Source organism: Pelodiscus sinensis, chromosome 29 (assembly GCF_052426305.1).
Source record: "Pelodiscus sinensis isolate ZL-2025 chromosome 29, ASM5242630v1, whole genome shotgun sequence".
Classification (NCBI taxonomy): domain Eukaryota; kingdom Metazoa; phylum Chordata; order Testudines; family Trionychidae; genus Pelodiscus; species Pelodiscus sinensis.
This window is the reverse complement of record NC_143080.1, coordinates 6441061-6467668: the sequence shown is the minus strand read 5'-3', so window position 1 is coordinate 6467668 and position 26608 is coordinate 6441061. Positions and strand designations below refer to the sequence as shown.

At 52.9% G+C, this 26608-nt stretch overlaps 1 protein-coding gene across 7 annotated transcripts in view; it reads left to right on the top strand.

The window, feature by feature from the left end:
- The window catches only part of LOC102463920 (zinc finger protein 385C), a 222168-nt gene that overhangs the window by 69695 nt on the left and 125865 nt on the right, over positions 1 to 26608 (top strand). For all 7 annotated transcript variants that reach the window (XM_075911606.2, XM_006130935.5, XM_025188595.3 and 4 more), the window contains exon 2: positions 8470 to 8718. In XM_075911606.2, coding sequence (XP_075767721.1) covers positions 8470 to 8718 — 249 coding nt within the window. The remainder of the gene's footprint in view (positions 1 to 8469; positions 8719 to 26608) is intronic.

The following is a 26608-nucleotide window of genomic DNA, read 5'->3' as shown; positions in this document are numbered from 1 at the left end:
CCCTGTCTTGCCATCTGTCGAGTACGGAGGCAATTTGCTGGTCTCCTGGGGACCAAAATCCCCCTTTCTCCTCAGTGAAGAAAACACATGTGATCCCTCTACACCAGTATGGAACTTTCGCATGCCCATCTGTGGCCGGGCCGGACCCTCATCTGGGAATGGTGGCTAAAGTCTGACGTGTAAAAGCTGGCATTGCCACCGTTCTGGGAGCCCATCTAACCCATTCCTGTCTCCTGTGCCAGTCTGCTTCTGAGGAGGGGGTCAGACTCCCTGCAGGACTCAGCCATGGGATAACCTGCACCCATAGAAAACTTGTTCCTCCCCGCCATTAGTCAGCGGTTTAGGTCCTGTCCCATCCCTTTTGCATCTTGTAGCTACAAGCATCAGCAAATGCAGACGTCGGTACTGCCTAGGGGGTGTTTAAGGATTTGGGAACATGGGGGTGATTAGACACCTGTTGCACTGAAGCAACCACTGAACTTACTGAAGTTGCAGGTTCTTTGAAAAGTTGTCTCTTGTTGTAAGCCAAGACCCCTCCAGAAAGGAAAGGTGAGTCTGGTGGATTAGGATACTGGACGAGGCTAGAGAGAGTCACAGTCAAATGCTGGCTCCGCCACAGATGTCCTGTATGACCTCGGGAAATCACCAACTCGAACTCTGTGCCTCGGTTTCCCTTCTGTATAATGGAGATGCTATCCCCCTACCTCATATAGCATGGGCAAGGATATACTCCAGTCGTGATTGGTCAGTGCAGAGACAGACACAGGAAAGAGCTACACCATTCTTCTTTCGGGCACAGAGGATGCATGTAAAGGTCTATAGGGATGCTCTCTGGCTGGGGTGAATTTCACCGATTTCAGCCAAGCAGCTGTCAGCTGTGAAAACATGATTCTCCGGAGCTTAATCCGTGTGCCTAGATGGGCGCCAAATCACCAAATCACAGACCCGGAACCCGAGAAGGGAGGCACCGGAGAAATTAAGTGAATGAGCCAGGCGAGCACGCGGCTGGAACAGACATTTTCAGTGTTGTAACGAGAGCCGTGACGGGGAGCTGCGTTCTAATCAAGGCAACAGCGGGGCCTTTTTTTAAGACCAGCGAGATTGTTGAGATATTTCGTCCGGATAACGTTCCAATTTTAGCTTGGCTGCTCTGGCTGTAATCATAGTGAAAATACCCGGCATGGTAACGGGAGGGCATTGGAAATGCATGCAGAGGACCTGTGTTGCTGCAGCAGCTGCTGTGTCAGGACATGTGAGGCTGGGCTGCTCTCTCCCCTTAAGATTCATCCGTGTGTTGTGGTGCCTCTGTCAGACCCCGATTCCAGACCCTCCTCTCCTTGGAGTTTGTCTTGCTTTGGGGCTGGTTTAAGTTTCTGTTGCATGAGCAGGGCTGAGATGCTGGTCCCAAGCCACGGTGGGACGCGTCAGTGTCATTAGCAAACTGCTGGGCTGTGATTTGAGAGACGTGGGGTCAGTTTCCAACTCTGCCGCCGCCTTTCCCTGCGGGTGACCTTGGCCAAGCGAATTAATCTACCGTGCGCCTCTCGGTTCGCCATCTGTGTACCAGAGATAAATACGGCCGTAGCTCACAGGGGGGTGTGGCGATAAAATCCAGCAGTGGTGCGGAGGGCTGTAACATCCATAGCGCTGTGCTGGAGGCCAGGAACAAGCTGGGGAGAGGGACAATCCCAGATCTCAGTCCCGGGGGTGTTGTCCTACCTGTGTGTCTATATGTGCCTGTTGTACTTCTAGTTCTAGAGCCTTGAGGCATCCGCACAGCTGCCCTCGTTGTGTTGCTGGTGAAGTGTCAGGGAAGGAGAAAAGGAACCTTTTCCACAAGGGGGCAGGACGTCCAAGTCCCCGCTTCTCGGGAAGGTGTATGCCCGGAGAATGCCATCATTTGTGTGCTCACAGCTGAGGGTGCCAAGCTGAGCTCCCATCTCCAGGCACCGTTCCCCAGTGTGTGCGATTCATCCTGAGCTCAGGACCCACTCGAGGCCTGGGTACCACTCTCAAAACAGCGCCCAGGTGGTGCTGGTGCCTTGACCAGTGTTCCCTGTAAACGGGGCACTTGTGCGGCCTCTCGAGAGAAGTTCCAATGCGGCCCAGCTGATTTGCAGAGCAGTTAGGTTCTGTGTTTCTATTGACGGGGCTCATGCCTCTGTGCACATAACAAAATGTATTCCACACATGGATGGAAAATATTAAAGGGGACATTGCCTTGACCCCTCTTTGCCCAGGAGAAATTTCAGGATTTTCAGCACAGGAATCTTGCTTGCACCATTTTTATGCAGCTGTCCCAGCTACTAATGGCCATGCAGTGAAAATTTGTCTCCAGTCCAGAGATCTCCCCGCAATGTCACTCCAAGACCTTTGCGTTACTAATTCCAGCCTCCCCTACCTGGTATGCCGGGGTTCTGTTTTGTTCCCTTTGGAAACCAGAAGAAACAGGAAGGGGAAAACTAGAAAGAACTGAGGAAAGGGTGAGATGAAAAATAAAAAGGAGAAAAGGTTAAAAACCTCACCCAACCCAACGCCTAGGAGTCCCTGTGAAAGGAACAAAAGGCATAAGAACGGCCATACTGGGTCAGACCAAAGGTCCATCTAGCCCAGTGTTCTGTCCTCCAACAGTGGCCGATGCCAAATTCCCCAGAGGGACTGAATAGAACAGGGAATCATCAAGTGATTTCTCTCCTGTCATCCATTTCCAGCCTCTGACAAACAGAGGCTAGGGACACTCTTCCTGCCTATCCTTGCTAATAGTCATTGATGGACCTAACCTCCATGAATTTATTTAGTTATTTTTGGAACCCTGTTAAAGTCCTGGCCTTCACAACATCCTCTGGCAAGGAGTTCCACAGGTTGACTGTGTGCTACATGAAGAAAAACTTCCTCCTGTTTGTTTTAAACCTGCTACCTATTCATTTCATTTGGGGACCCCTAGTTCTTATGTTATTGGAAAGCAAGAGCTTGCCTAGTATAAATCAGAGAAATGCATGCAGAGTGGATCCTTTTCAATCACTTGTCACAGTCTCTGTCTCTCACTCTGCCCTGTCCTTATCTCTACTGGCTTCCCCTGGGGGTAGGAGCAGAGGCAAGCAGCAAATCCCATCCGGCGTCTGTGTAAGCGGCTGGTCCAGCCGTCGGTAATGAACACCTGCCTCTCATGAGCCTCTGAGCATCCCAGCGCAGCCAGTACCAGCAGGTAGCCTGCATTTTGGTTAAGGACTGTAAATTGCAGGATTCCATAGTTGAAGGGCGACATTTCCGTTGTTTATTTATTTGCTCTTAAAGCAGGACAGCTCAGTTCCGGAGCATTGGCCATTGCAAGTGTTCAAAATCTGTGAGTCAAGTATCATGAGACTGGAGATTTTTTTTTAATTATTTTTTTGGTCCTTTTTATTTTGAGCCTTTGGAGGAGGTCCCGGTTTCGAGTGTTTCTCCCCAAGAGATAGACACTTAGGACTCGCAATGCCCTGAGACTCATGATAGAATCATGAGCATTGGCAAACACTCCTTCCAATGTTGCAAGCAAAAGCCTAACAAAATTAGCCTAGATTGGACATTAGGAAAAAATTCCTAACTGTCAGGGTGGTCAAATATTGGAATAAATTGCCAAGGGAGGTGGTGGAATCTCCCTCTCTGGAGATATTTAAGAACAGGTTAGATAGACATCTGTCAGGGATGGTGTAGACGGAGCTTGATCCTGCCTTGAGGGCGGGGGGCTGGACTCGATGACCTCTCGAGGTCCCTTCCAGTCCTATGATTCTATGATTCTAATGAAGCCCTCTACCAAAATAATTGGTCTGATTTTTCCAAGTGTGAACTACCCACCCGCTCCCAATCACTCCAGGGCCACCACTTTTCAAAACTAGCCACTTGTTTAGTTGGGTAAAGGACAATTTAAGAATCCCGAGTTTAGGCTCCTATTGTTGAAAGTTTTGGCCAGAAATACAAACCAATATAAGAAAGGGGCAGAGTGGAGAGGGCATCTAGACCCCAAGGCCAGGTTTACACACAGCTTTTTAACAGGAGTCCCTATTTGGAGTAAAGGCATGATTTTTTTCACCAATATAGTTAATAGTGATGTCATGACAGTCCTTACTGCGGAGACAATTATGGCACATCCTGGTGTTTTAATCTAGTGTAATTGATTCCCTTTCCTGTATGGAAAGAGCAGAAACAGTATAAGCACCCAGATAAGTTATATCTAGGCTTGATTATCAGTGTTCCCTGTTAGCTGAGTGCTTAGGCGGCCACCCCAGAGAGATTTAATTGCCGCCCAACTGCTTAGCAGAGCACCCACAGCTAGCAGCATGTTTCTATTGGTGGTGCACATCTGCACCTGCCGTAGTGCACACAACAAAATTTATTCAACACATGGATGGAAAAATTAGAAGGACCATAGTTGGCGATACTCAGAGGGCTCTGAACTGTACTAACAATGGGAAAACTCCCTCTCCCCTAGTGTCCACACAGAAAGGTGATTTTATTGTGTAGTGACATTACAGTATGGTTCTAATCATTCTTCCATGTAATTGACACTGGTCAAGGCACCAGCACCACCTGGGCACTGTTTTGAAAGTGGTACCCAGGCCTCGAGTGGGTCCTGAGCTCAGGATGAATCGCACACACTGGGGAACGGTGCCTGCAGATGGGAACTCAGCTTGGAAGAATGAACCACGTTATTCTGTGCTGTGATGGTTTTTTTTACCGCCCTGACCACATAGTTTCTGAGAGTGTTCCCATTGTGCCGTAAGTGACGTGACGACATCTGTTCCTTGTGATCTGTCTTTTCTCTCCTCTCTCCCGAGGGGAGAATTGGAGGAGCAACATGGGGTTTGTTTTGGTCGGTGATGTATGTGCCGTGTTGTGTGTGTGAGCAAAGGCCGGTCAGAGCAGAGCGCCTGTCAGTTGGAGAGGATGGTGCTGTGTTACCCACACACCTAGTGTGGTTACTGAGTAATGCAAGTGGTACCTAGACCACAGCAACAGTTAAGCTCAAGAGACCTCTACGGCATGGGCTGGGAGTCAGCTGGCTTTTAGCTCAGAGGGTAGAGGCTCCTACAGGTCCCAGGTTCAAATCTGCCCATTGGTGGTTACAGCTGCAGGGGTTAGTTCTTGGTTTTTATAGGAGTTTGTTTCTCAATCTCGGACTGGTCCCTGAGCAAGCGCTGTCTCCCCCATGTCTGCACACAACTCTCTGGTGCCTGGAGTGGGGTTGTCCACCCTGTCCCTCATCCTGGAGCTTCCGATGGTCTTATAGGCGAAGCTCTTGAGTGGTTTGGAGGTAATAGCCAAGACCTTGACTGTGACTTGCTGGTCCCTGGAGGGCTAACAGAGAGAGCGGAGAGCAGGTGGGACAAGCTGCAGTGTTGCTGAGGCGGGCTGCTGTGTTCTGCACCGGCCGGGCTCCCTGGGGGCCAATGGCTTCGTGCCCAGGTATTGCTGGACGCTGAAGGGAGCTCTCGGTGAGTGGCCACTGGCTCAGAGTGACAGTAGCCAGTTCCCTGCCGGTTGTGCCTCCTCCCAGCCCAGTTTGGAGTTGCTGCCCGGTGCCGTGTGCGCCAGCAGGCAGCAGGTGCGACGTGCTGCTGCATTTTGCACTCGCCTTGCCTGAATGTGAGCAACCATGTGAAGTGCACGGTGCCGCTGAGCGAGGGGAGCGGCTGTGCCCCTCTTCTCCCCTGCTGTTGCCAAGGCCTGGGACACAAGCTTAGTTTGGTCCCGTGTGGCCAAACGAGTCCCTCCCCGGTGTTGGGAGGCCGATGTGAAGCGAGCGGTTCAGGAAGGCCACACAGATGTACACACGCCAGGTTTCATTGGTCGTCTTTTACCTTTATTAAGGGGCCTCCCTCATTTTCATACCCGCTCCTGTCCCACTGGGGCTGTATTAACTGCCTCGGATGTAAGGCTGCCCTGCTCAGAGAATCATAGAACCATAGAGCTGGAAGAGACTTCGGGAGTCGTCGAGTCCAGCCCCCTGCCCAAAGCAGGACCAACCCCCACTCAATCCGCCCAGCCAGGGCTTTGGCAAGCCAGGACTTAAAAACCTCTAGAATAGAGATTCCACCCCCTCCCTAGGGAACCCATCCCAGTGCCTCACCCCACACCTAGGGAAATACTTTTCCCTAATATCCAACCTAAACTTCCCCCTTCTGCCATCTGTCACCACTGGGAACAGCCTCTCTCCATCCTCTTTGGAGCCCCCCTTCAGGGAGTTGAAGGTTGCTATGAAAAAACTCCTCGCTCTTCTCTTCTGTAGACTAAATAAGCCCAAATCCCTCTGCCTCTCCTTGTAAGTCAAGAGCTCCAGTCCCCTCATCATTTTGGTTGCCGCTGGGCCCTCTTCAATGCGTCCACACCCTTCCTATTCGCAAGAGGGGGGTAAAGCTGGCAAACCCATCTTTCTCTGCGTGTGTGTGTGTGTGTGTGTGTGTGTGTGCGCGCGCGCGCGCAGTGGGTGCAACCCCCCTCCCAGATGGGATAAGCAGCTGGTGGGGTAAATACTGCCTCCCATACCCCCTGCAGCTATTCCTGCTTCTTTCCTTGGGGTTCTCATGCTGCTGCCTTGGGGAGGGATGGGAAGCCCTGCCTCTCCTAGTGCAGGATAGGACAATGGGGTAGGCCGTAAGGGAGTGGGCCTGGCTGGGCCCATGGGGGTTCCTAGAACCTCCAATTGCTTTTCTCCAGACCTGATCCCGGCCGGGCCTCCCTTCCCAGCCAACTGCAGTAAGCTCACTTACGATTTTCGCCATCTCAGGGAGAACCAAAGAGCGATTGCTCCATCTGGAGGCTGCTGGGAGGTGCTGCGCTGAGTCTGTGCGCAGGAGGGGCCCTCCGACTGTGTTTTCAGTCGGGGGCCTTGTCTCTCACTGTTCATCTCGGCGTTTTAAAGCTATCCGGGGACGCTCTTTCAGGAGTGTAACGATGGCTGAGACTTCCCAGCGGAACGAGGCACGGGCCGCGCCAGCCTGCGCCGCGGCAGGAGCGAACAACCTGGCTCCGGGGGTGTCCCAGGGTGGGTTCTCGCAAAGGGAGCCCTGGATGAGAGACCTGGTTTGCCCACAGAGGATGTGGGGCTGGCAAGGGAGACAGGGAAGGGGGTGGATCACCTCCTCTCCTCCTTCCCCAGCTCCGAGGGTCCCTGGCGAGCGGCCCGGAGAAACGTTTCAGAGCCAGTCGAGGGAATTGCAGGAGAAGACAGGGGCAGGAGCCGGCCTGGGCCGTACGGGAAGTCAGACAAGATGGTCGGATGCTCCCTCTGGCCTTGAATTCCGTGACCCTCACTGGAGACACCTCCAGAGCAGAGAGCCAGGCTGGGCAGTCCCTGACTTGAGCTACCTCTGGGCCACTGCCTTGATGCTCAGGCCTAGTGGCACGGACACAGAGGGCTTCTCCATGGCCCAGAGGGCTTCTCCGTGCTTACAGTGCCCGTCCCCCACCCCTCAGGGGACAGGACCATTGCCAGGGCTCACAGGATGGGAACAGGGGCGGGTTTGAAACCCGCCCATCTGGAGAGTAGCTACAAGGCCTGTAGACACCTGTTTTCTGGGATGTGCAAGGGGAAGGCTCAGCAAAGGGGTCTGGTGGGGATCGGGAGCCCAGTTAGGAGGCTGAAAAGGACTGTGGGGCAGGCGGCTGGCCGGGCTGGCTGGCTATAAGCCAGGGAAGCCTTTCTGGGCCTACTGGCAGGGGCTGATGTGGAGGAGGGCTGGGTAATTCTGAGAATGGCGAATCCCACTCACAAGGGGAGCGGTCGGTAAGGAAGAAACACCAGCCGTGGTAGTTTGTCTGAGGCAAAATGGAAGGAAAACAGAGGCAGGGCCTAGAGCCAGGCCAGGCAGGGCCTGCTACAAGCACCTCTCCGCAAAGGGGTTTTAAAAGCTGACTGGGTAATGCTGTGGTGAAGGGCCTTGTCCGAGGGCCACCGGTTAGATTTGGTGCAGAGCCAGGGACAAGAGCCCTAGGAGGGGAGTGGGATCCAGGGACTTGGGGGGCCAGGACCAAGTGTGTTGGGGTTGTACAATCATGGAGTAATAGCTCTTGTCCAGAGGAGCTTATAGGCTAAACAGACAAGGCAGGGAAAGGGATAGGCCACACAAGGAGAAATACACATTCACGTTCCACCTGAGGTGACCGGCTCCCTGCTGGAATCCTTGGGCTGGGCGGCTCTGTGCCATGCAGGAGGTCAGGTTTGGTGATCAGATTGGGCCCTTCTGGCCGTTCTTTCCATGAATCAGAGAGCCCGGTTCTGTGCTCTAACCACTAGGCTGCACTTGGCTTAGCAGCTGTTGCTGAGTGAGTGGTTCCCTGATAATACTCCCCTATGTGCTTGTCTAGTAGGATACCAGGGCCTGCCTAGTGCCCTACAGACATTAGCAGAGCCCCACCTTGCCTGACCTCCTGTCCCTGGGCTTCACAATCCAAACACCCGCTCACCAGAGGGATTGTGCTTCCTCCCTTTAGATATGAAGCGACCCCTGAGCCTGTCTCACCCTGCCGAGAACAGGATCCGCCTGGCCGAGACGGCGGGCTGCCCGCCCAGCCCGTCCGAGCAGCGCGCAAAGCGGGAGAAGAAGCAGCCGTCGTTCACACTGTGCGAGGTCTGTAACATCCAGCTCAACTCGGCCGTCCAGGCGCAGATCCACTACAACGGCAAATCCCACCAGAAACGCCTCAAGCAGCTCCACAAAGGCAAGGTGCCAACAGGCCAAGGTGAGTGCTCTGGCCTTTGGGGATACAGCAGGACGGTGGGGCCGGGAGGCGCTGGGAAGGGCTGGTCTCTGCAGCCTGGCCCATCCTTATGGACGGAAGTGAGGACGAGTCAAAGTTTTGTGGTGTGGCTGGGGTTCTTGCCCCGGATCCCAATTGCTGTTGCATCTCTTCGTCTAAATTCTACTTCTCCTAATTATGCAAATAAAAAGCTACTGTCTCAGCCAACCGCCAGCTCCCAGGCTGGAAGGTAGGGGGCATAGCACGACCCCCCACATCAAGGAATGTCTCCGCTTCCTATTGGACACCCGTCACGGTGACCCCTCTGCCAGGCCACATTCTACTGCGGCCTATTGTGCCGCGGAGGCAGATCCCTTCTGCGCGGCCTGCATTTGCTGCTTTTTGAGCGCGCATTACTCCCGTGCGTACACGAGCTCCGTCTCTAGCACCCTGCGTCTCCTCCAAAGACAGCGAGCATCCACTGAGATGCCTTTTGCACACAGGAATGGCTGGGTTGGACCAGGCTAGCCGTTACCTGGCACAGTGGCTCTTTTCGGAATCTGACAGCCTCCTCCCTTTGCAGTGAGGCTACCTGCTTAGTGGCCTCATTTTATTCCTCGTGGCCTAGTTTCCCGGCACATAGATCTGTTGTCACTATTTCGTGATGGGTTTACCTTTGGATCACGACGGTCATTAGATGTTGGTGCAAAGGATGAAGGAGCAGTTTTCACAAGCACTGACATTCCTGTCACAGGTGGGTTGGTTCTTTAAAGGGAACCCCTCCCCCTTCCCCTGACATGACCAATTTTCTATGCCGGGTTGGAGAGAAATGAACTGTCAAGTGATAGCTGCTGGTTCTGCCATTAAACCAGGGGGCTGCATAACCATCTCTGGCCAGGAGGGGACACTGCTTCACTGTCCTGTTTTCAAAAGTGAAAAATCAATGCAAATCATCGGAAATGGATGGGATTTAAGCACTTCTGAAAAGTTTTACCTGCAGTCCTTCTGTCCGTATGAGTTTTCGGAAGTAGTGACCCTAATAAAACGCCGGGAGGTATCGTGCCGTATTCTCACAATGTTAAACATAGATCCCTTAAGTCCAACCCCAGCTGTCATCGATATAAAATACTTCGCCGTTTGTACTGACTTCTCTGTGGCTCCATTTGGCTGTGCATTGTCATGGCTCAGCATGGTGTTTGCCCGGATGCGTCAGTGGATTGCTGCTGTGTTAGTGGTGGAGTGCAGGCCTCTGTCTGGTAGCTCATTTGGAGTCCGGCGGTGAGCAAACAGGGATTTGTGACCTGCTGTGACATTGTTACTTGATATGTTGTACCACACACTGCTCAGTTAAAAGCCACGAGGTAATCTTTCCATTTAATTCAAACAGCTCTGCACCAGTGTTACACCCTGGGAGCTCATGTTTTCCATTTTTGCTTCCTGTGTTTATTGCCGAATTCACAGCTGCATCACTTATCTTAAATGGCAGCTGTCATGCTTGTCCTGATGAGGACGTTTTGGACTCTGCTCTTTCGCTTCTCCCTGTCCAGACGGCCACTGGGTTGTGCTTAATGTGTCCGATGTTGTGTCCCATGGCGTTGTGAGGTAATGTCCTTGGCAGAGATTCCCCATCGTGTGTAGCGTCTACAGTCCCAATCAGTGTCTACAGTCCCAATCAGTGTGCATGGAGGCTCCTGGTTTCCCATCTAGAATTTTTCCATCAAATTAGGTCTTGTTTTTGATTCTCTTTTGGGGAGCCCCTCAGCTCTGTTGTGACTCAGCACCATGGCGCCTCCTGCTGGCCAGTCTGAAAATTAGCTCTTCGTTGGCCTAGGAGCGCCCTCTGCTGGCCTTTTCTTGTCAGTTACTTGCCTCCTGGTTGTGTGTCTACCCACAGTGCCCCTTCCCGCAGGGTACTGCCCTGCGGCTGTGCCCCTGCGCTCTGGGGTCCTCCCCTCTCAGAGAATCCCAACCCACTATACCTACCTTGCCTCAGTGACCCACTGCCAGTTGTCATCTAGCTCCTGCCTCAGGAGCAAACCAAAGTCTGAAATGACCATTGGTCATTGGCAACGGGTGTGGACCTGCTGCCTTTTTCTGCCCTGGTTGCCTCACTGCAGGCCTAATATCCCTCAGGCCCCTGTATGAAGCCTGCAGCTCTGCCTGCCTTTCCCCAGCATGTCTTTGACTCAAGGACCCTCTGTAGCTTCCCAGGCAGCGGCGGATATAGGGCGGGGCGAGCAGGGCGGCCGCCCCAGGCCCCGTGCTTCAAGAAGCCCCGCGCATGTGCCGTGGCAAAGGGGGGCCCCGCGAAATTGTGCTGCCCTGAGCCCCGCAAAATGGTCATCTGCCCCTGCAGCCAGGTCCTTTCTATTCCATAGCTAGAGCAAGAGTGTTCTCCTCTTCGCCAAGAGCCCTTCTTATAGGGACTAGCTGGGCCCTGATTGGCAGTCTCAAGCCCTCTTCTGATTGGGTCCCAGCACTAGCCTTCACCCCAGGCTGTTTTAACCCCTTGGGGACCGATGTGGGGCAACTGCCTCGTCACAGTGGGTTCCCCATAAAATACACTCGTTTTACAAAGCTCTCCACCAAGGCCCAGGTTTCACATGTAGCCAGTGTGTGGGCATCTGACCATTTCCCTGCAGTCTGGGCAGCTCTTGTGCAACGGTTTCTGTGTCATGGCTTCCAGCTGTGTCCGGCTTGTTTCTGCCTCAGCTGACGGCAGGGAAACCGCCTGCAGCCAAAACCAAGTGGTGGCATTTCTTTCTGCTGAGCAAGAAGGGGGATGTGCAGACGGGCTGAAAGTTTTGAGCCTCATGTTTTATCCATCCCCGGTTCGGATCAGGGCCCCACTGGGCTCAGCGCTATATGAACACACATTCCTGCCTGACCTCTTTGAGCCTTTTGTCTTTACCTCTCAACATGCTTTCCAAAGGAGGCACAGAATCACCATTCTCATTTTACAAGTGGGGAAACGGAGGCATCAGATCCCAGGTTACCGGCCCGGCCAGGAGCAGAGCCAAGAATTGAACCAGGCCTTGAGAGTTCCAGTCCAGTGTGTTATCCATAGGGTCACGCTGCATCTCAGAGAAGCAGTGTTTTCCAGCTGCCTGTTGACATGAAAACTCTTTTAGAACACTTGTTGTTTTTAGAAAGCTTTCTTGTTGTGCTGGGCCAGGTTCCTGGAATTTTGAGGATGGTCTGATCATTACAAAAGGCCTTGACGGTTGTCTGCTTCACAAGAGGCAGAATCTGAAGAGAATCCGCCCGGCATGTGTCCACTGGATAATTTAGCTACCAGCAGCTCACCAAGGTGCCGAATTGCATATTAACCAGTGGTCAGTTTGCAGCATGACTAAGCGAATACATTTTCCTGCAGCTGGACAAAGCCCTTGCTTCATCATTCAGAATCTTCACTTTTGATTTCCTGGCTTGAGGAAGGGACCTGCCCCAGATCAACCTGCGGGTCGTAGAGCTGGGAGCAGGACCTAGTCTGACTCCTAACCACTAGGCAGTGCTGTCTCTCCAGACCAGGGGTGGGCAATAATTTTTTGCCGGGGGCCACTTTGGAATTTTTTGAAGTGGCCCTGGGCGCACAGGAAGGGGCGGGGCATCAAGCAGAAGGGGCGTGGCATTGAGCAGAAGGGGCGGGGCCAAGATATTTCCAGGTTCCCCACCCCCAGACAATGATTAGTCTGGGGCTGAGGGAGTGCCTTTGCCCGCACCCCACGTTCCCCCTTGATGCCCAGGCCCTTGACATGGGATGAGACTTCCCACACTCCCTGCCCCTATGCCAAGCCTCCTCCGCTCTTCCCCGTTCCCCTGCGAGCAGCGTGTGGTGCTTCCTAATTGTCCTGGGGGCGGGGAAGCAGCAGGGCCTCCGCAGGCCGGATCCACCCACTTGTTGGGCTGGCTGCAGCCCACGGAGGCCCTTTTGCCCACCCCTGCTCCACACCCTATTCCTGTCTCAGCAGCTGTTCTCAGGAGTCCTCATGATTAGCGCCCTGCAAATCCGCAGAGATCTACTTTGTCGGCACATACCCACGGATGTGGATGTGGATGTGGATGTGGATGTGGATGTGGATGTGGATGTGGATGTGGATGTCCGTAGCTCATTTTTGCAGGTGTGAACGTGGACACACATTTTGTATCTCGAGCCCTGCACGTTTGTGGCTATCGGCTTTATGTCCGCGGATATCTGCCTCCCCGGATGTCGGGGGAGGGGGGTGTCTGCCGCTCATTTTTGCAGCTACAGATGCGGATACAAATTTTGTACCCGCGCAGGGCTCTGCTCGTGGTAGCTGTGAGACGTTGGCCACGTGGCGGTCCTGACTGGTGATAAATATGGTCTGTGGCTTTTTTGGGGGGGGAGAGGAGCCGGTAGTTCTGCACAAAGCATCGAGGCTGCTCATCGGGATCCATTGACCTTCCCCCGCAGGTCCCTCTTTCCCCGATGGGTGTATAAAAAAGTCACCGCCAGCCTTCTCGCTGGCAAGCTTTACCAGCCTCCTGCAGTGTGAGCCGGGAAGGGTGGAAATGACAGTGCGGCTGGGAATCAGCAGGCAGGGAGGGCCCAGTTCCCTTCAGCTGGCTGCCCTGGGCCCCGAGGCCGGCACTGGTGGGTTGAACTAAGTACCATACATCCCGTCCCGCGCCGGGAGCCCCCAAACGCCTCCCTTCCCCCCCCAGCCCAAAACCTGCTTTGGCTCAGGCCTGAGGAAGCTTCAGGGCTATTGAGGGGGGTCCTTCCACATCATCACTGAGGCTAGATGGGAGGGGCTGGCCAGAGGGAGATGACCAGGTGGGAACCCCCTGCTCAATGTATTGATCTACAAAGGCTCGGAACCTGCTGCCAGCTGGTCGTCACCCTAGTCCTGGTTCCCGGTCCCCAGTTCCATCCTGTCCGTCAGCAGAAGCTTGGTCAGTGTGGGCCCCTTTTACCTGGTCTGGGGGTACGTAGACGGTTCAGGGCTGTCAGCTCTGTGCCAGATTCATTGGCTAAGCGTACAGACAGCTACCGTGGGAATGGCAAAGTCCTGCTGGTCTACCAACCCTCTGTTGTGGTTGCCAGATCTGTCGGGGCTCATGTCCGCTGTGCAGCTTGATACCAAGGTATGGAAGGAAAACCGGTGCAAAATGCTTCTTCTACGCCAGACACTGGGCCAGATCCTCAGGTGATGTAAACCGGAGCGGCACCATTGACTTGGGTGGCGTGACACGGATACACATCCGCGCAGGAGCTGTCCGTCTGCGGGTACCTCCCAGCTGGCTAGCTAGACTCAAGGGGATGCCTGCCAGTTGCAAGGTTAGGCGGGAAGGCACTGTCCAGCCAGCACCGCTTCCAACGTCACAACTGGGATTGCCCGTGAGGTCAGATCCTTCTAGGTGTAGGGTATAAGACCTGGCTGACAGTGAAAAAGGACTCCTTTTGGAGACGTGACATCAGGCTGAGGGAGAGCTGAGACGGTAACGAGGCGAGACGATGTCTGCTTGTTGTCACTGGGTGAAATCAGCCCTTTGGGAGAGGGCCCAGCACAGGACATGTGAACCATTGAAATCTTCAGATGTAGGCTAAAGAGGTATTTGAATGATTCTTACACCTGGTGGATTTCACCCAGTGTGATTCAACATAGGTGCTGACTTCCCTTCCAGGTAGGGGGGTGTGTGTGTGTGTGTGTGTGTGTGTGTGCGCGCGCATGCACTCAACCCTCTGCTTCACCCCCAACCTCCCGCCCCATTTTTCTTCTCCCCCCCAAGCTCCTACCCCACCTCTTCTCGGCCTTCTCCCCCAAGTGTGTTGAGTCCCCGCTACTCACCTCTCCCTCTGGAGCCTCCTGAATGCCAGCTGTGTCACTGCGGGCGGAGGGCGCTGCGGGGGTAGTTTGTCAGTGGGGTGACAAGCAGGCAAGAGGCACTCCGAGAAGCGAGCAGATGGGGTAGTTTGGCTGCCAGTGGGTGTAGATACCTGCATCGGCACCCATGCGATTTAATAAGAAATGAGCAGACTTGAATGCAGCTTGCCTGTTAAAGTATCAAGACTAAAGGGTTTTTAAACAAGAGTGAATAAATCACATACAGTGCTAGGAGATCGTATCCTAGCATTCAGCTAATCTGCAGCTAAATCAAAGGTCGCTTTTATGGTTTCTGAGAGAGTTTTCTCATGATCTCCCTCTGGCTTCTGGGATTGATTAATTCCACACACTATAATCACTTATGTGGTGCAGCAGAGAGTCGTGGAAAGAATATCTTGGCAAATAGAGACAATAATCAGTCCAGTTGCTATTTATTAAAGGCACCCAAAAGTGTCCCAGCGAAACCAAACAATCTGTCACTGGGGATTTCCTTGTCAGGTAAACCATGGGTTTTTTGCTGTCTGATGCTGGGTTTCAATGCAGGAAGAAGCTAGGACAGTAGATGCCACAGGGATGAGAGATGATAAGTTGCTGGTTCAAATCCAGCATTGGTTAGTAGCATTGTTCCTTCTAATTTCTTCCATCCATGTGCAGAATAAATTTTGTATGTGCCCTAAGGCATATGCCTGTGCACCACCAGCAGAAACAAAAACCTGTCTGTGAGTGCTCTGCTAATCAGCGGGGCAGCATTTGAGTCTCTCCTGAGCATCCGCACGAGCGCACAGCTTACTGGGTACACAGGTTAGTAGCAGAGATGGGCTTATCGATTATTGTAACGGTTACACATGGTTGCACACAGGCCCATAGCACAGGGCGGCAGCTGGCTCCCTGGGAGCAGAGTCAAGAGTGGGGCTGGGAAGGGGGCCAGGAGCCGGTGTGCACTGGGAACCAGCTTAAAAGCTGGCTTCTGGCGCACACCAACTCCTGGGGAGCTGGCTGCTACCCCATGCTGCAGGCTCTGTAGTAAAATGCCCACAGCAAACCTGGCTCCCCAGGAGCAGGCATGGCAGCTGGGAGCCGGCTCCTGGTGTGCACTGGTTGCCAGCTCTACTCTCAGAGATCCGGCTGTGCTGCGGGTTCTGCAGTACAAGGTTTATATTGCAGAGATTTTCAGTGGTGACACAGCTACCTAATTAACCACTTTTTAACATCCCTCGTTAGTAGGGTTGCCAGATACTTGACAAAAAAATCCCGAACACGGAGGGGAAAAAATTGGTTGAGCAAAACAAAAAAACAGGGGAACAAACTTGTTGAGCAGAGAAGAAAAAAGGTCACTGCGCCTTTAAATCCCCACAGACACCAGGGGAAGACTGTCCCCGCCGACCTTCCGTCCAAGAAAAACAGAAAATACCCGCAGGGGCCACAAATACCAGATGGTCTGGGGAAAACCAGACACCTAGTTAGTGGTGACTTTGTGACTTGTGCTTTGTGCAAATCCCATCTATTTGTATTTGGGTGGCTAGAGGCTCCAGCCAAGATCAGGGTCCTTTGTGGTGGGCGTCACTGTACAGACACAGAGCAAGACACAGGCCCGCCCCCAACAAAGTTCCAGTCTAACCTGGGAAGACAGACAAAAGGCAGGAGGGGAAACTGAGGTGGGGAAATGACTCATCCAAAGTCACCCAGCTGGGTGTCTGGCAGAGCTGGGAATAGAACCCAGCTCTCTCGTTGCTCTCGCTGCTAGACCACACTGTGCTGTGGAATGATGTTCTTGTGTGATGGACGAGAACAAACTTGGGTGTCAGAGCAATTCCCAGAGGACAGGGGTCTCCGTTGCCCCAGGGGCTACATGCAGAGGGAGCTTCTTGGGTCAGACTAGGTAACCCCAACCTCTGGCCTTAGGATACGTCTATGCTGCACGCTTAGTTCGAAATAAGCTATTCCGGAATAGTTATCCCAAAATAGCTTATTTTGAAATAGCATGTCTACCCTGCAGGGAAGCCTCAAAATCAGTCCGAGGCAGGCTAATGAAGACATGCTATCTCAATTTAGAGCCACAGGAGGAATAACGTAGAATGGTCCTGGTGAGGGGCTATTCCGAAATAGAAGCAGTGGAGCATCTACACATGCCTGATTTCAAAATAGCTGTTTCAGAAGAGGCGTTATTCCTCATAGAATGGGGTTTACAGATTTCGGAATAAGCCGTCCGTTATTTCGAACTGATTTTGAAATCACGAAATGGCCCCATGTAGATGCTCGCATTGTTATTTCGAAATAACGCTAGTTCTCTCCAACTAGTGGTGCAGTGTAGACTCTTACCTTAGACTCTAGGAATAACTGGCAGTTTGTCAGGAGGATTAGCAGAGAGGCTGAGGGACTGAATGGGCTGCAGAAATGTGGGTCCTTCTTATGCCTAGATGTGCTCCACTTGGCTCGACGCTGGGGGGCTGTGGGTGGAGAGACCTCCAGTCTCCAGAGCAGCCAATCTGAGCCCTTATAGGGGGAGAAAATCTGTGAAGAAGCAATTGAATTCGAGTGGCATCTAATCGCTGCTGTAAGTAACTGTCCTGTACCCACGGGGAGGATTGATTCCCAAGGGGCTGTAACGTTCTCGGACCCCTGGAACTTGGCGGACTGTAGAAGAGCAAGGCACGTTTTCCATCTCACTTGAGCAGGCTTTGGGAAGCTGATGCTATAAGAGGGGGAAGTATTAGGGAAACCCTTTGTGCATTTCGGGTGCGTCTCCACGGCACCCGGAGCTTGAAATAAGCTGTGCAATTTGAACTACGCGCATTGTGTAGCTTATTTCAAGTTAATTTCAAAATAGCTTATTTCGAAATTTGGTGCTGTCTACACAGCACTTATTTCAAAATAAATCGCTATTCCGAAACTCCTTGTGGAATGAGGTTTACAGGGACGTTGGAATAGCAGGCCCATTATATTTAGAAATAACGGGCATGCTCAAAAGACGCAGAATAGCTATTTTGGGATACCACTGGTACCACTGGTATCCCGAAATAGCACTGCAGTGCACATGTAGCCGTAAATTCATAATTTCTGCTTCTCTCCAAGGTAAATGTGGTAGCATTTATTTGAGTGGCACCTTGGCTTGGGTCTCTTCTCAGGTGTTCGGGACTCCTGGACTTGCCCTGCTAACTATCAAAGGAAGTTTTATAGCCCCCTTCACTGTAGCACAACCGTCCACCCTCCCTAGGTCAGGGCAGGCGATTGCTCCCGTTTCACAGATGGAGAACTGAGGCACAGACTGTCCCAGGGTCGCACGGGGGAGTCGGTGGCAGAGCAGGGGATGGAACCATCATCCTCTCTTGGGTTCGGGCATGTCCGGGGTAGCAAGCCAGGCATAAACCATGGGCTTGGATGTTCTAACATGGAACGAACTGTCGTCCTCGCCTGCTCACCGCGATCTGGGCTTTTCCAGCATCGGGCTCCCCGTTACAGAGCATGCTCTGTCTGCCCAGCCAGTGTAGCCTACGTCCCTTGCAGGGCGCTGACTCAGTCCAGCTCCAGCATCTTCAGACCCTCGTGAGCGGCCGTTCAGTGAGCCGGCCTGGGGGTGGCAGCAGCGCTCCGCACACCGTGCCCCGAACACGCTCTCCGAGCCCCCAGCCTGGATGCAATCGCATGGTTTGTGCAAAGGATGCTGGCGCCCATGGGGTTTGCTGTGACCCGCTCCCCGAGTGACACTTGCCGGCTCCAGGGGGAGTCCGCAGCCTGGATTCTGCCCCAGCATCCGAATGGCGAGCTCGCCGGAGCGAGGCGATCCCAGCAAAGCAGAGCGCACCAAAAACAAGAGACTGGGGGGAGGGGGCTGATTCCCCCCCCCATTGTTTTCCGCTTTGGCCCATTGTTGGCAGCGCTGCACGGCGGGTGCATGGAAACCATCGCTGTGGCGCCCACGGTGCGGGGGATTGGGGGCTGGCTGTACAAGGGGCAGGGGATGGAGAATCAGGCCCACCCCGGGTTTCCTCGTTCTCTGCGCGATGGGTCGCAGGTGGCCGCCTAAGCGCGAGCGCGTACGCACGCACACACACACACACACACACACACACACAGATGTTTCTCACACATACACACACACACACACACACGACCCAGACGTTTCTCTCTCTCACACACATACACTACACCTCTCTCTCTCACACACACACACACACACACACACACACATGTTTCTCTCTCTCTCTCTCTCTCTCTCACACACACACACACACACACACACACACACACAGATGTTTCTCTCTCTCTCTCTCTCTCTCTCTCTCTCACACACACACACACACACACACACACACACATGTTTCTCTCTCTCTCACACACACACACACACACACACACACACGTTCTCTCTCTCTCTCACACACACACACACACACACACACACACACACACACACACACACAGACGTTTCTCTCTCTCTCTCTCTCTCTCTCACACACACACACACACACACACACACACACACAGACCCAGACGTTTCTCTCTCTCTCTCTCTCTCTCTCACACACACACACACACACACACACACACACACACACACACACAGACGTTTCTCTCTCTCACACACACACACACACACACACACACACACACACACACACACACACACAGACCCAGACGTTTCTCTCTCTCTCTCTCACTCTCACACACACACACACACACACACACGACCCAGGCGTTTCTCTCTTGCTGGTTTTGGCTCCCAACATTTAGTCCCTTTTGCCCATGTCCCAAGAAAGTCCCAGGGTCTGAGCAGCTGGCGCGGCCAAGCTCCCAAAGCAGCTGGCCCTGGGGCCCTGTCGCCTCCGATCTTGCTGGAATGCAGTGAGACGCAGCATTCTTGTGGCTTGGCCCTTCCACTCATATGCAAGATGATGGGGACGCTGTCCTGTCTCCCTCAGCTTTGGCTGTTGGAGGGAACAAGTAACGACCCTTACTCTGAGCTGTTGTAATAAGGCCCTGTCCGGTCTCTCCTCCTATTCCAGGAGTGTCCTCTCTCTGCCTCAGACAGCCTCCTAGGACACCGTGGTGGCTTTGCCCCCAAGAGTCCTTGCTCTTCTCAGAGCTGGCGCTAGCTTGGGACAGGCAGGTACAGGCACCAGGGGACCACATCTGATGTTCCCGCTAATTTTTTCCCATTCATGTGCAGAATAAATTTTATGTGCACTGCAGCATGTGCAGATGGCCACATCCCCAGTCGGTGTAAATCAGTGGGGCAGCTCGCCAGCCTTGCTTGATACAGCTGTTTCCTCTGGCCCCAGACTGGGTCTCGCAAAGCCCCCCAGTGCTTTGCAATCAGACTCTCCCCTGACCAACTCAGCCCAGGTCTGTCCCTGGATATGTCTGTGCTTTGAGACAGCCCCTGCCGCGCTAGCTCGAATCCAACTGGTGCAGCAAAAATCGAAGCATAGGCCCAGCAGCATGAGCTGCCTGGAGACCCATGACAGGATCGCGTTTGGAGTGACTCCTGCTGGCTCCAGCTGTGCTTCCGGTTCTAGCGCTCCAGCTTGACGAGCGGGCGCGCAAGCATCTCTTCAAGCTGGATGTTACGCCTCTGACGCCGCGCAGCTGGAAAGGGGTGAGCTTGCACGGCTCTCTTGGGTCTGAAATCCTCAAACGTGCCAGGAGGGTGGACTCGCCCTTGCCAGGGAGGTAAACTGAGTCCCAGGCACAGATCTTCCAGGTGAGCTCCCCTCTGTGCCACCAGGGTCTGAAACAGCTGCAGTCTCCTGCAGGAAAATATCTCCTTTCCTTTGCATAGTCACTGGGATGCCTCCTGGCATCTCCCTCCCCTTCAATGCAGTTCCCTAATGGGACAATACTGCGTGGAACGTACTCACTCCTGGCAAAGGGAAGAGGGTAAGGTTTCTCCCGTTGGCTATCAATGTGCCTCTCGGTGTTTGTTGGCCGGGCAGTGGAGAGTTTGTGACGAGTGAGGAAATCCGCAGGATGGCTCACGTCACTGTTGCTCTGCCCTAATGGTCATGAGGGCACGGGATACTGTGAATAAAATAAGTCCCCATGAGGTTTCTGCTCCCACAGTAGCCCCAGGAGTGGGCCAGGGGCTCGTGCTGGCAGAAATCCTGTATGTAGAAGAAGAGCCGTCTTCTGTGCTTTTGTATTGTTCTATCAGCACCCACAAGAGGGACCAGCTGCTCCCACAGCTCAGCCAGTTGCAGGCCTTCCTGGGTGCAGAATTCTTCTTATTCATTTTATTTATTTAAAATAGTTTTCCCCCGCCTCTCTATTTAAAATATTCGGGGCAGCTTATAAAACTTTTAAAACCACAAGAAATATATATATATATACAGCGAAACCTTTGTTATCCAGCACTCTAACCAGAAAACTTTGTTAACCTGCCCTCAGCCACAATACTGTCACATCTTCAGGCGCACAGGCCTGGCATGGTTTACCATGATTGCCTTAACATGGTACTAATCATCTTTAACTCAAAATAGAAATGTGAGATCAGCTGCCTTCCACTACAAAACTACCAATATTAAAAACTTGAGTTTTACTATTATTGTCCATTGGTTTTTCCTAGGTTGATGGGACCCTCAGATAACCGGAATTTTTAGATAACTGGAGTGCCCTAATCCCTGAGCATGCTGGATAACACAGGTTTACTCTGTGTGTGTGTGTGTGTGTGTGTGTGTGTGTGTGTGTGTGTGTGTGTGTGTGTGTGTGTAAATAAAAGAATAAAATACAGAACCCCAAAGGGGGGGGCATAAAACCTGCTAAGACATGTCAGGAGGACACACACACACACTCTCTCTCCTCCTCTCCCCCCCCCCCCAGTAAAAGCAGGGATAAAAAGGGTGACTTCAGTGCTAGCGTTGGTGCCTGGCAAATCTCCCGGGAGCGAGAATTCCATCACTTGGGGACAAAGGCTGAGACGACCCCACTCGGTGTGGATGTTAACCTTATCTCCGTAAGTGAAGGAACACGGAGCAGAGCCTCCTCAGCCGACCTCCATCCCTGGGCAGGAGACGGTCTTTCCAATACCCTGGTCCCAACCCATTTGGGGCTCTGTAAGTCATAACCAAGACCTTGAATTGTGCCTGGATTCTTAGACAGCCACTTATTGAGGTGCCCCAGGTAAATCTACCAGCATGGGAACCCACAGGAAGGCTCAGTCCCAAATCCCATTCTACTCTTGCACTCTGGGCTTCTGAAGGAGCCCGCGGCATCGGTGATGCACCCATGGTTTGGAGGGGAGACTCCAGAAGACCTTCACAAAGCAGAGAGGCTGGGGGCAGGAGAAGCTTCCCTTATCATGCCTGAGGCAGCCTTGTCCCTATAGGTGTGGGGTGCAGCTTGCAGGGGAAGGATCTTTTTGTCCAGTGCCTTAAACACAAGGATTCAAGAGATCTGGGCTCCGTACCCTGTTCTGCCACTGGCCTTGGGCAGGTCATTTAATCTCTCGGGAGCTTGTGTCTCAGGCGGGGACCTGGGCTTGTGTGTCCAATCCAGAGCTTGAGCATCCACAAGGCACTGTAAACCTGGGGTTGTAATGGGTGGACCTGCCACTGAGGCCCTTCTTGTGTGACTGTGGCCCCGGGGGGCCAAAGGCAGCCATGACCATGTCCCTCTTTGGGATTGGCTCACTCTAGCTGTGCCCTACCAGTAAGACCAACGTCCTGGGTTTACTCCTAGCCAGTGAATTGCCTTTAATGGACAGGAGGGGCTACCTCTGCTCTAGCCAGCTGTGAGCAAACCCAACGTCTTGATTTAAGCAGTAGGCACAGGTGCAGGGTTACAGCCCACCTGGAAAATGGGGCCTCCAGGCACATGCAATTTGCCATTCAGTGTCCTTGCATCCCAAGTGGCCCCTGGCTGCTGGCGGTCTGGGATGAGCAGATCTGCTCTCCCTGCTGATCTAAAGTCATGGAGACAAACAAGTCACTACCATTGACCAGACCCCACTGGAAAGTCAGGGTTCCCAGACAATTGGACCCAGAACTGAACCAAGCTTGGGTTGGGGGTTTCCTGGACTCCCAACCAGCCTGAGCAAAGCCCAGGCTGGATACTCAGGGTGGGAATGTGAACTTTCACAGCGGTCAAGGGATGCTCGGTTTGGGTTGGTCTCTGTGAACAAGCCCGCTCCAACTCGCACCTGAGATGCCCACTGGCTTGAAGGGGGGTCAAATCTGCTCTTTCGACAGCTTATTGCCGCTGGGAATCTCGGCGGTGCATGGCAGACACAATGCAGCCACAAAGAAAGCCAGTCCCTTTGCCTGAAATCCCCATTCTGGGCTCTGCCCTGCAGCCTTCTCCCGCTGGCTCAGTTTGTTCTCCAGGGAGCTGGGAATGACCCACCACACAGACAGAGAATCCTGGGAACTGAGTCGCTACAGCACGTAGGGAGAAGGCAGCCATGTGATAGCCTGGAGCCGCACCACAGAAAGATCCAAATGGGTTTTGTCTGGCTCCTGTGCAGGGAGAGGAGCAGGAAGCCGGAGTGACAGATCCTTGCTGACATTTGGAAAGCCGTCTCTTGTGTGAGAGGCGAGCAGAGCCCAATGGAGCAAAGACAGAGGCACAGATGCGTCCGGTGAGGCTGCAGTAGGGAAAACTAGCTTCTTTGGCTTCTCCTGATTCCCATACGTTATGGCTTTCCTGCTCTGGGGACTTTCTGGAGAAGTTTGGCAGGGAGCGCAGGGGTACAGCTGGCCTGTGAGACGCGCTCTCAGCGCTCATTTGCCGGGCATGGCTGAGCAGGTCTGTGATGATGATGCCTGCTGACAGGCCTAGTTATAGATACCAAGGCCAAAAGAACAGTTGGGAGCCTAGAGGAATGGCTGGGGGACAGGGCAGCCGGGCCTCCAAAGGGAGTGGGATCCCTAGACCAAGCGAAGCTATCCTTTTGTGAATTCATCCTTAAACCGTACCTCCTCCATGGTGGCTACGGATCCCATGTCGGCACCATCCACCACTGGCGTAGGGTGACTTCTGCTTAGCTCTGTTCGCTTCATCACCCTGCCCCGTCCTCCTGTCGGTCTGGTAGCTTGGGAGTGTGCTGGGCCAGAGACGGTCATTGATACAGCCTGGAAAGAGCATGGAACAGGGAGAGCTGCTCTATCCCAGGACTGGCTGGGTGAATGTGGGCCAGTCATGCAGAGCCTCTGGGCCAAGAGCTGTGCAGGCACCAAACTCCTGGTGGGTTCAGTGGGCATTCGGTGCCTAACTTTAGGTTTGCCAGATAGTTTCACAAAAAATATCGAACATGGCGGAGAAAAAAATTAATTGAGCAAAAAAAAAAAAGAGTCACTGCACCTTTAAATCCCCCCTCCCACCACCACCACCACCAGACACAGCAGGGGAAGAATATCCCCAGTGGCCTTTCATCCGAGAAAAACAGAAAATACCAAACATTTTACATGTCTGGTATTTTTTGTTTTTTTTGTTTTTACTAGACAGAAGACGTAATTACTGGACTATCTGGGCCAATACCGGACACCTGGCAACCCTATGCCTAACTACTTTTCAAAATCCATTCCTCCGGGTCACCGCCGTGTGTGTGTTAGGGATGCAAAAGGTTAACCAGTAAGCCTCACGCTGACCGGTTCCGATTACCGGTTCTGATTAACTGGGAGGGGCTGGAGCAGCTCCCTTGCCCACAGCTTCTGTGGGGCCCACTGGAGCAGCCCCTGTCATCCATCCTCCCCTTCCCCCCAGGCTACATGCATTTCAGCCCCCCTACCAGTTACATGCTGGCTCCCCAGGAGCAGGAGGAAGCGCTTGTGGGCTCAGAACTCAGTGCAGACCCCAAGCAATCAGCTGGACTTCTACTTGGGATGAATTTTACTCTCTAATCCCTCACCACCACCGATGCGCCGTGAATTTTGCAAACCTTAATACAAAGTCCTGCCCTTTATTTCTTCTTTAAGCTTTATACAGCAGAGCCCTGCTGCAGGTGTAACCTCTATGGTTTTTAGAGGTTACATGTTTAACTGCATTTTTACATCCTTTGTCTGTGTATGTGGCGCCCTGCCCCATGCTTGGCTGGCATCCCTGCAACCCAGGTAAGAGTGGTCGATTATTCCTGGGTACAACGGATTCCCTTGAGCTCCCATCTGTTGGAAGGTGGAGAACACCCTGGTCATCGTCCCCAGCGGAGGTGGTGGCAGAGCGAAGAATGAAACTCCAGGTCTCATGCTTCCCCCGGGTCCCTTGCACCTTTCAGGTAAAGTTCCACCACAGGCTACTCCTGTTCTTCTCTGTGCTGGTGTCTAGACTGGAGGCAAGGCAAGGCCCAATGCTCTTTGGGAGGCAGACAGACGTGGGGAGAAGAGACACAGGAAAAGTAGCCAAACAGCTTCAGGTTTTCAAAAGGCTTATACACCTAATGCTACCAAAAGGGGCTGCCTGGGATTGATGAGGGCCCCTTGTTTCCGAAGGCTCTTTAATATACTCCAGGCTTGCCTCATACAGCACCCTGTGGTGTGCGTCACCAGCACCGCCGTGGAAAGCGGGCGGAGGAGAAATCACCCGGGCTCATATTTGAAGCTGCTGAAAACTTGGTGAAGGACGAATGTTCAGAATTCTGCTGCTCAGATAAGATTTGGCTGCTCCATTGTGCTGCAAGCGAAGACATCTGAAAGGAACCTTTCAGATGGGACTGGAACAGCCCTGAATCTCCCGGGGCCGGGGGTATGGATGCTGCAGAGTTCTCTGGGGGGGAATCACAAATGTCACGCAACACAGCACAAATGTATGAGAGGACCTTTTCATGGATTTTTTTTGTAAGGGATTTCTTCCTTTCATGGGTATGAGGCGCATTATGGTAACACCTGGGGTTCTCACAGTGATGAGACCTCCCCCCCTTGCACGGGATGCTATGTGCAGACACACATCTACACTGCAATCAGAGGTGTGATTGCCACTGCGTAGGCTGGCTTTAACCCATTGTTAAATCAGCAGAGAGGATGAAGAGAGAGAGGCTCTCCAGAAACTGTTACAGGAAAACCAAACTGGAATCAAAACTCCCACTGGACGCCAGTGTAAGACCAGCGCATGGCTCAGAACTCGACGCAGCCTCCTAGCAATCATCTGGACTTTTGCTTGGGATTAATTTTACTCTCTAACCACCCCACCACCACCATTGATGCTCCCTGAATTTTGAAAACCTTAATAAAAGACCTGCCCTTTATTTCTGATGAGTTAACAAACACATTGCAGTGTCTCTTCTGTTTTATTATTGCAGTGATTTTCAGATACACAAAAATATCCATTGATCAGCTTTTGACTTGTGCTGGGAGGTTTTGCCTACAGCGGGTGTGACGGCGAGTTGGGGGTCCCCTGTCTCCTGCACCCCGAAATGGCACAAACAGCCTGCACCAGCCGGTGGAATAGAGGAAGTTTATTGCCTTTCCAGGATACAGCACAGCACAGAGGTAATCTGGTCACAGAGTTGGGCTAGGATGCCTCAGGCCCCCTTGAGATGGGGGGAGACTGGGCCCCTAAACTCCAGCCCCTTTCCCTAGGCTGTCTCCTCCATGCTCCCAGACAGCAACTAACCAACACTCTTCCAGCCCTGCCCCCACAGCCAGGGCAGCATCCACCTTCCTTTGTTCCTCTCCATGGGGGGTGTCTGGCCATACCGGTTGAGAGGTCCCTTTGCATAGTGACTCATCCTGTTTTGCTGGGTCGTGGTACCCACGGCAGCCAGTGGGGGTTACCCCAGAGCCAGCAGCATAGAAACCAGCCAGGTACCCCCACTACGTCACAGCGGGCTACACAGATCAGCCCCTCTTTTTCTCTCTGCATGTGGATTTCAACATAATCATTTTAGAGGCGTTTGCAGTACATTCTAGTTCACAAATTGCCTTTGGCTTTTAACTGTGTGGGCCCAGGAAGATGTAGTGAAGTTATCACAAGCATAGTTTGGGCTGAGTGGACAGGGCATATTGGATAGAATAGAGCATGTGCAAAGCAGGATGTGACGAGCTTCAAAAGGATCTTGCATAACTAGGTGCCTGGGCAACAAAATGGCAGGTGAATTTTAATGCTGATAAATGCAATAT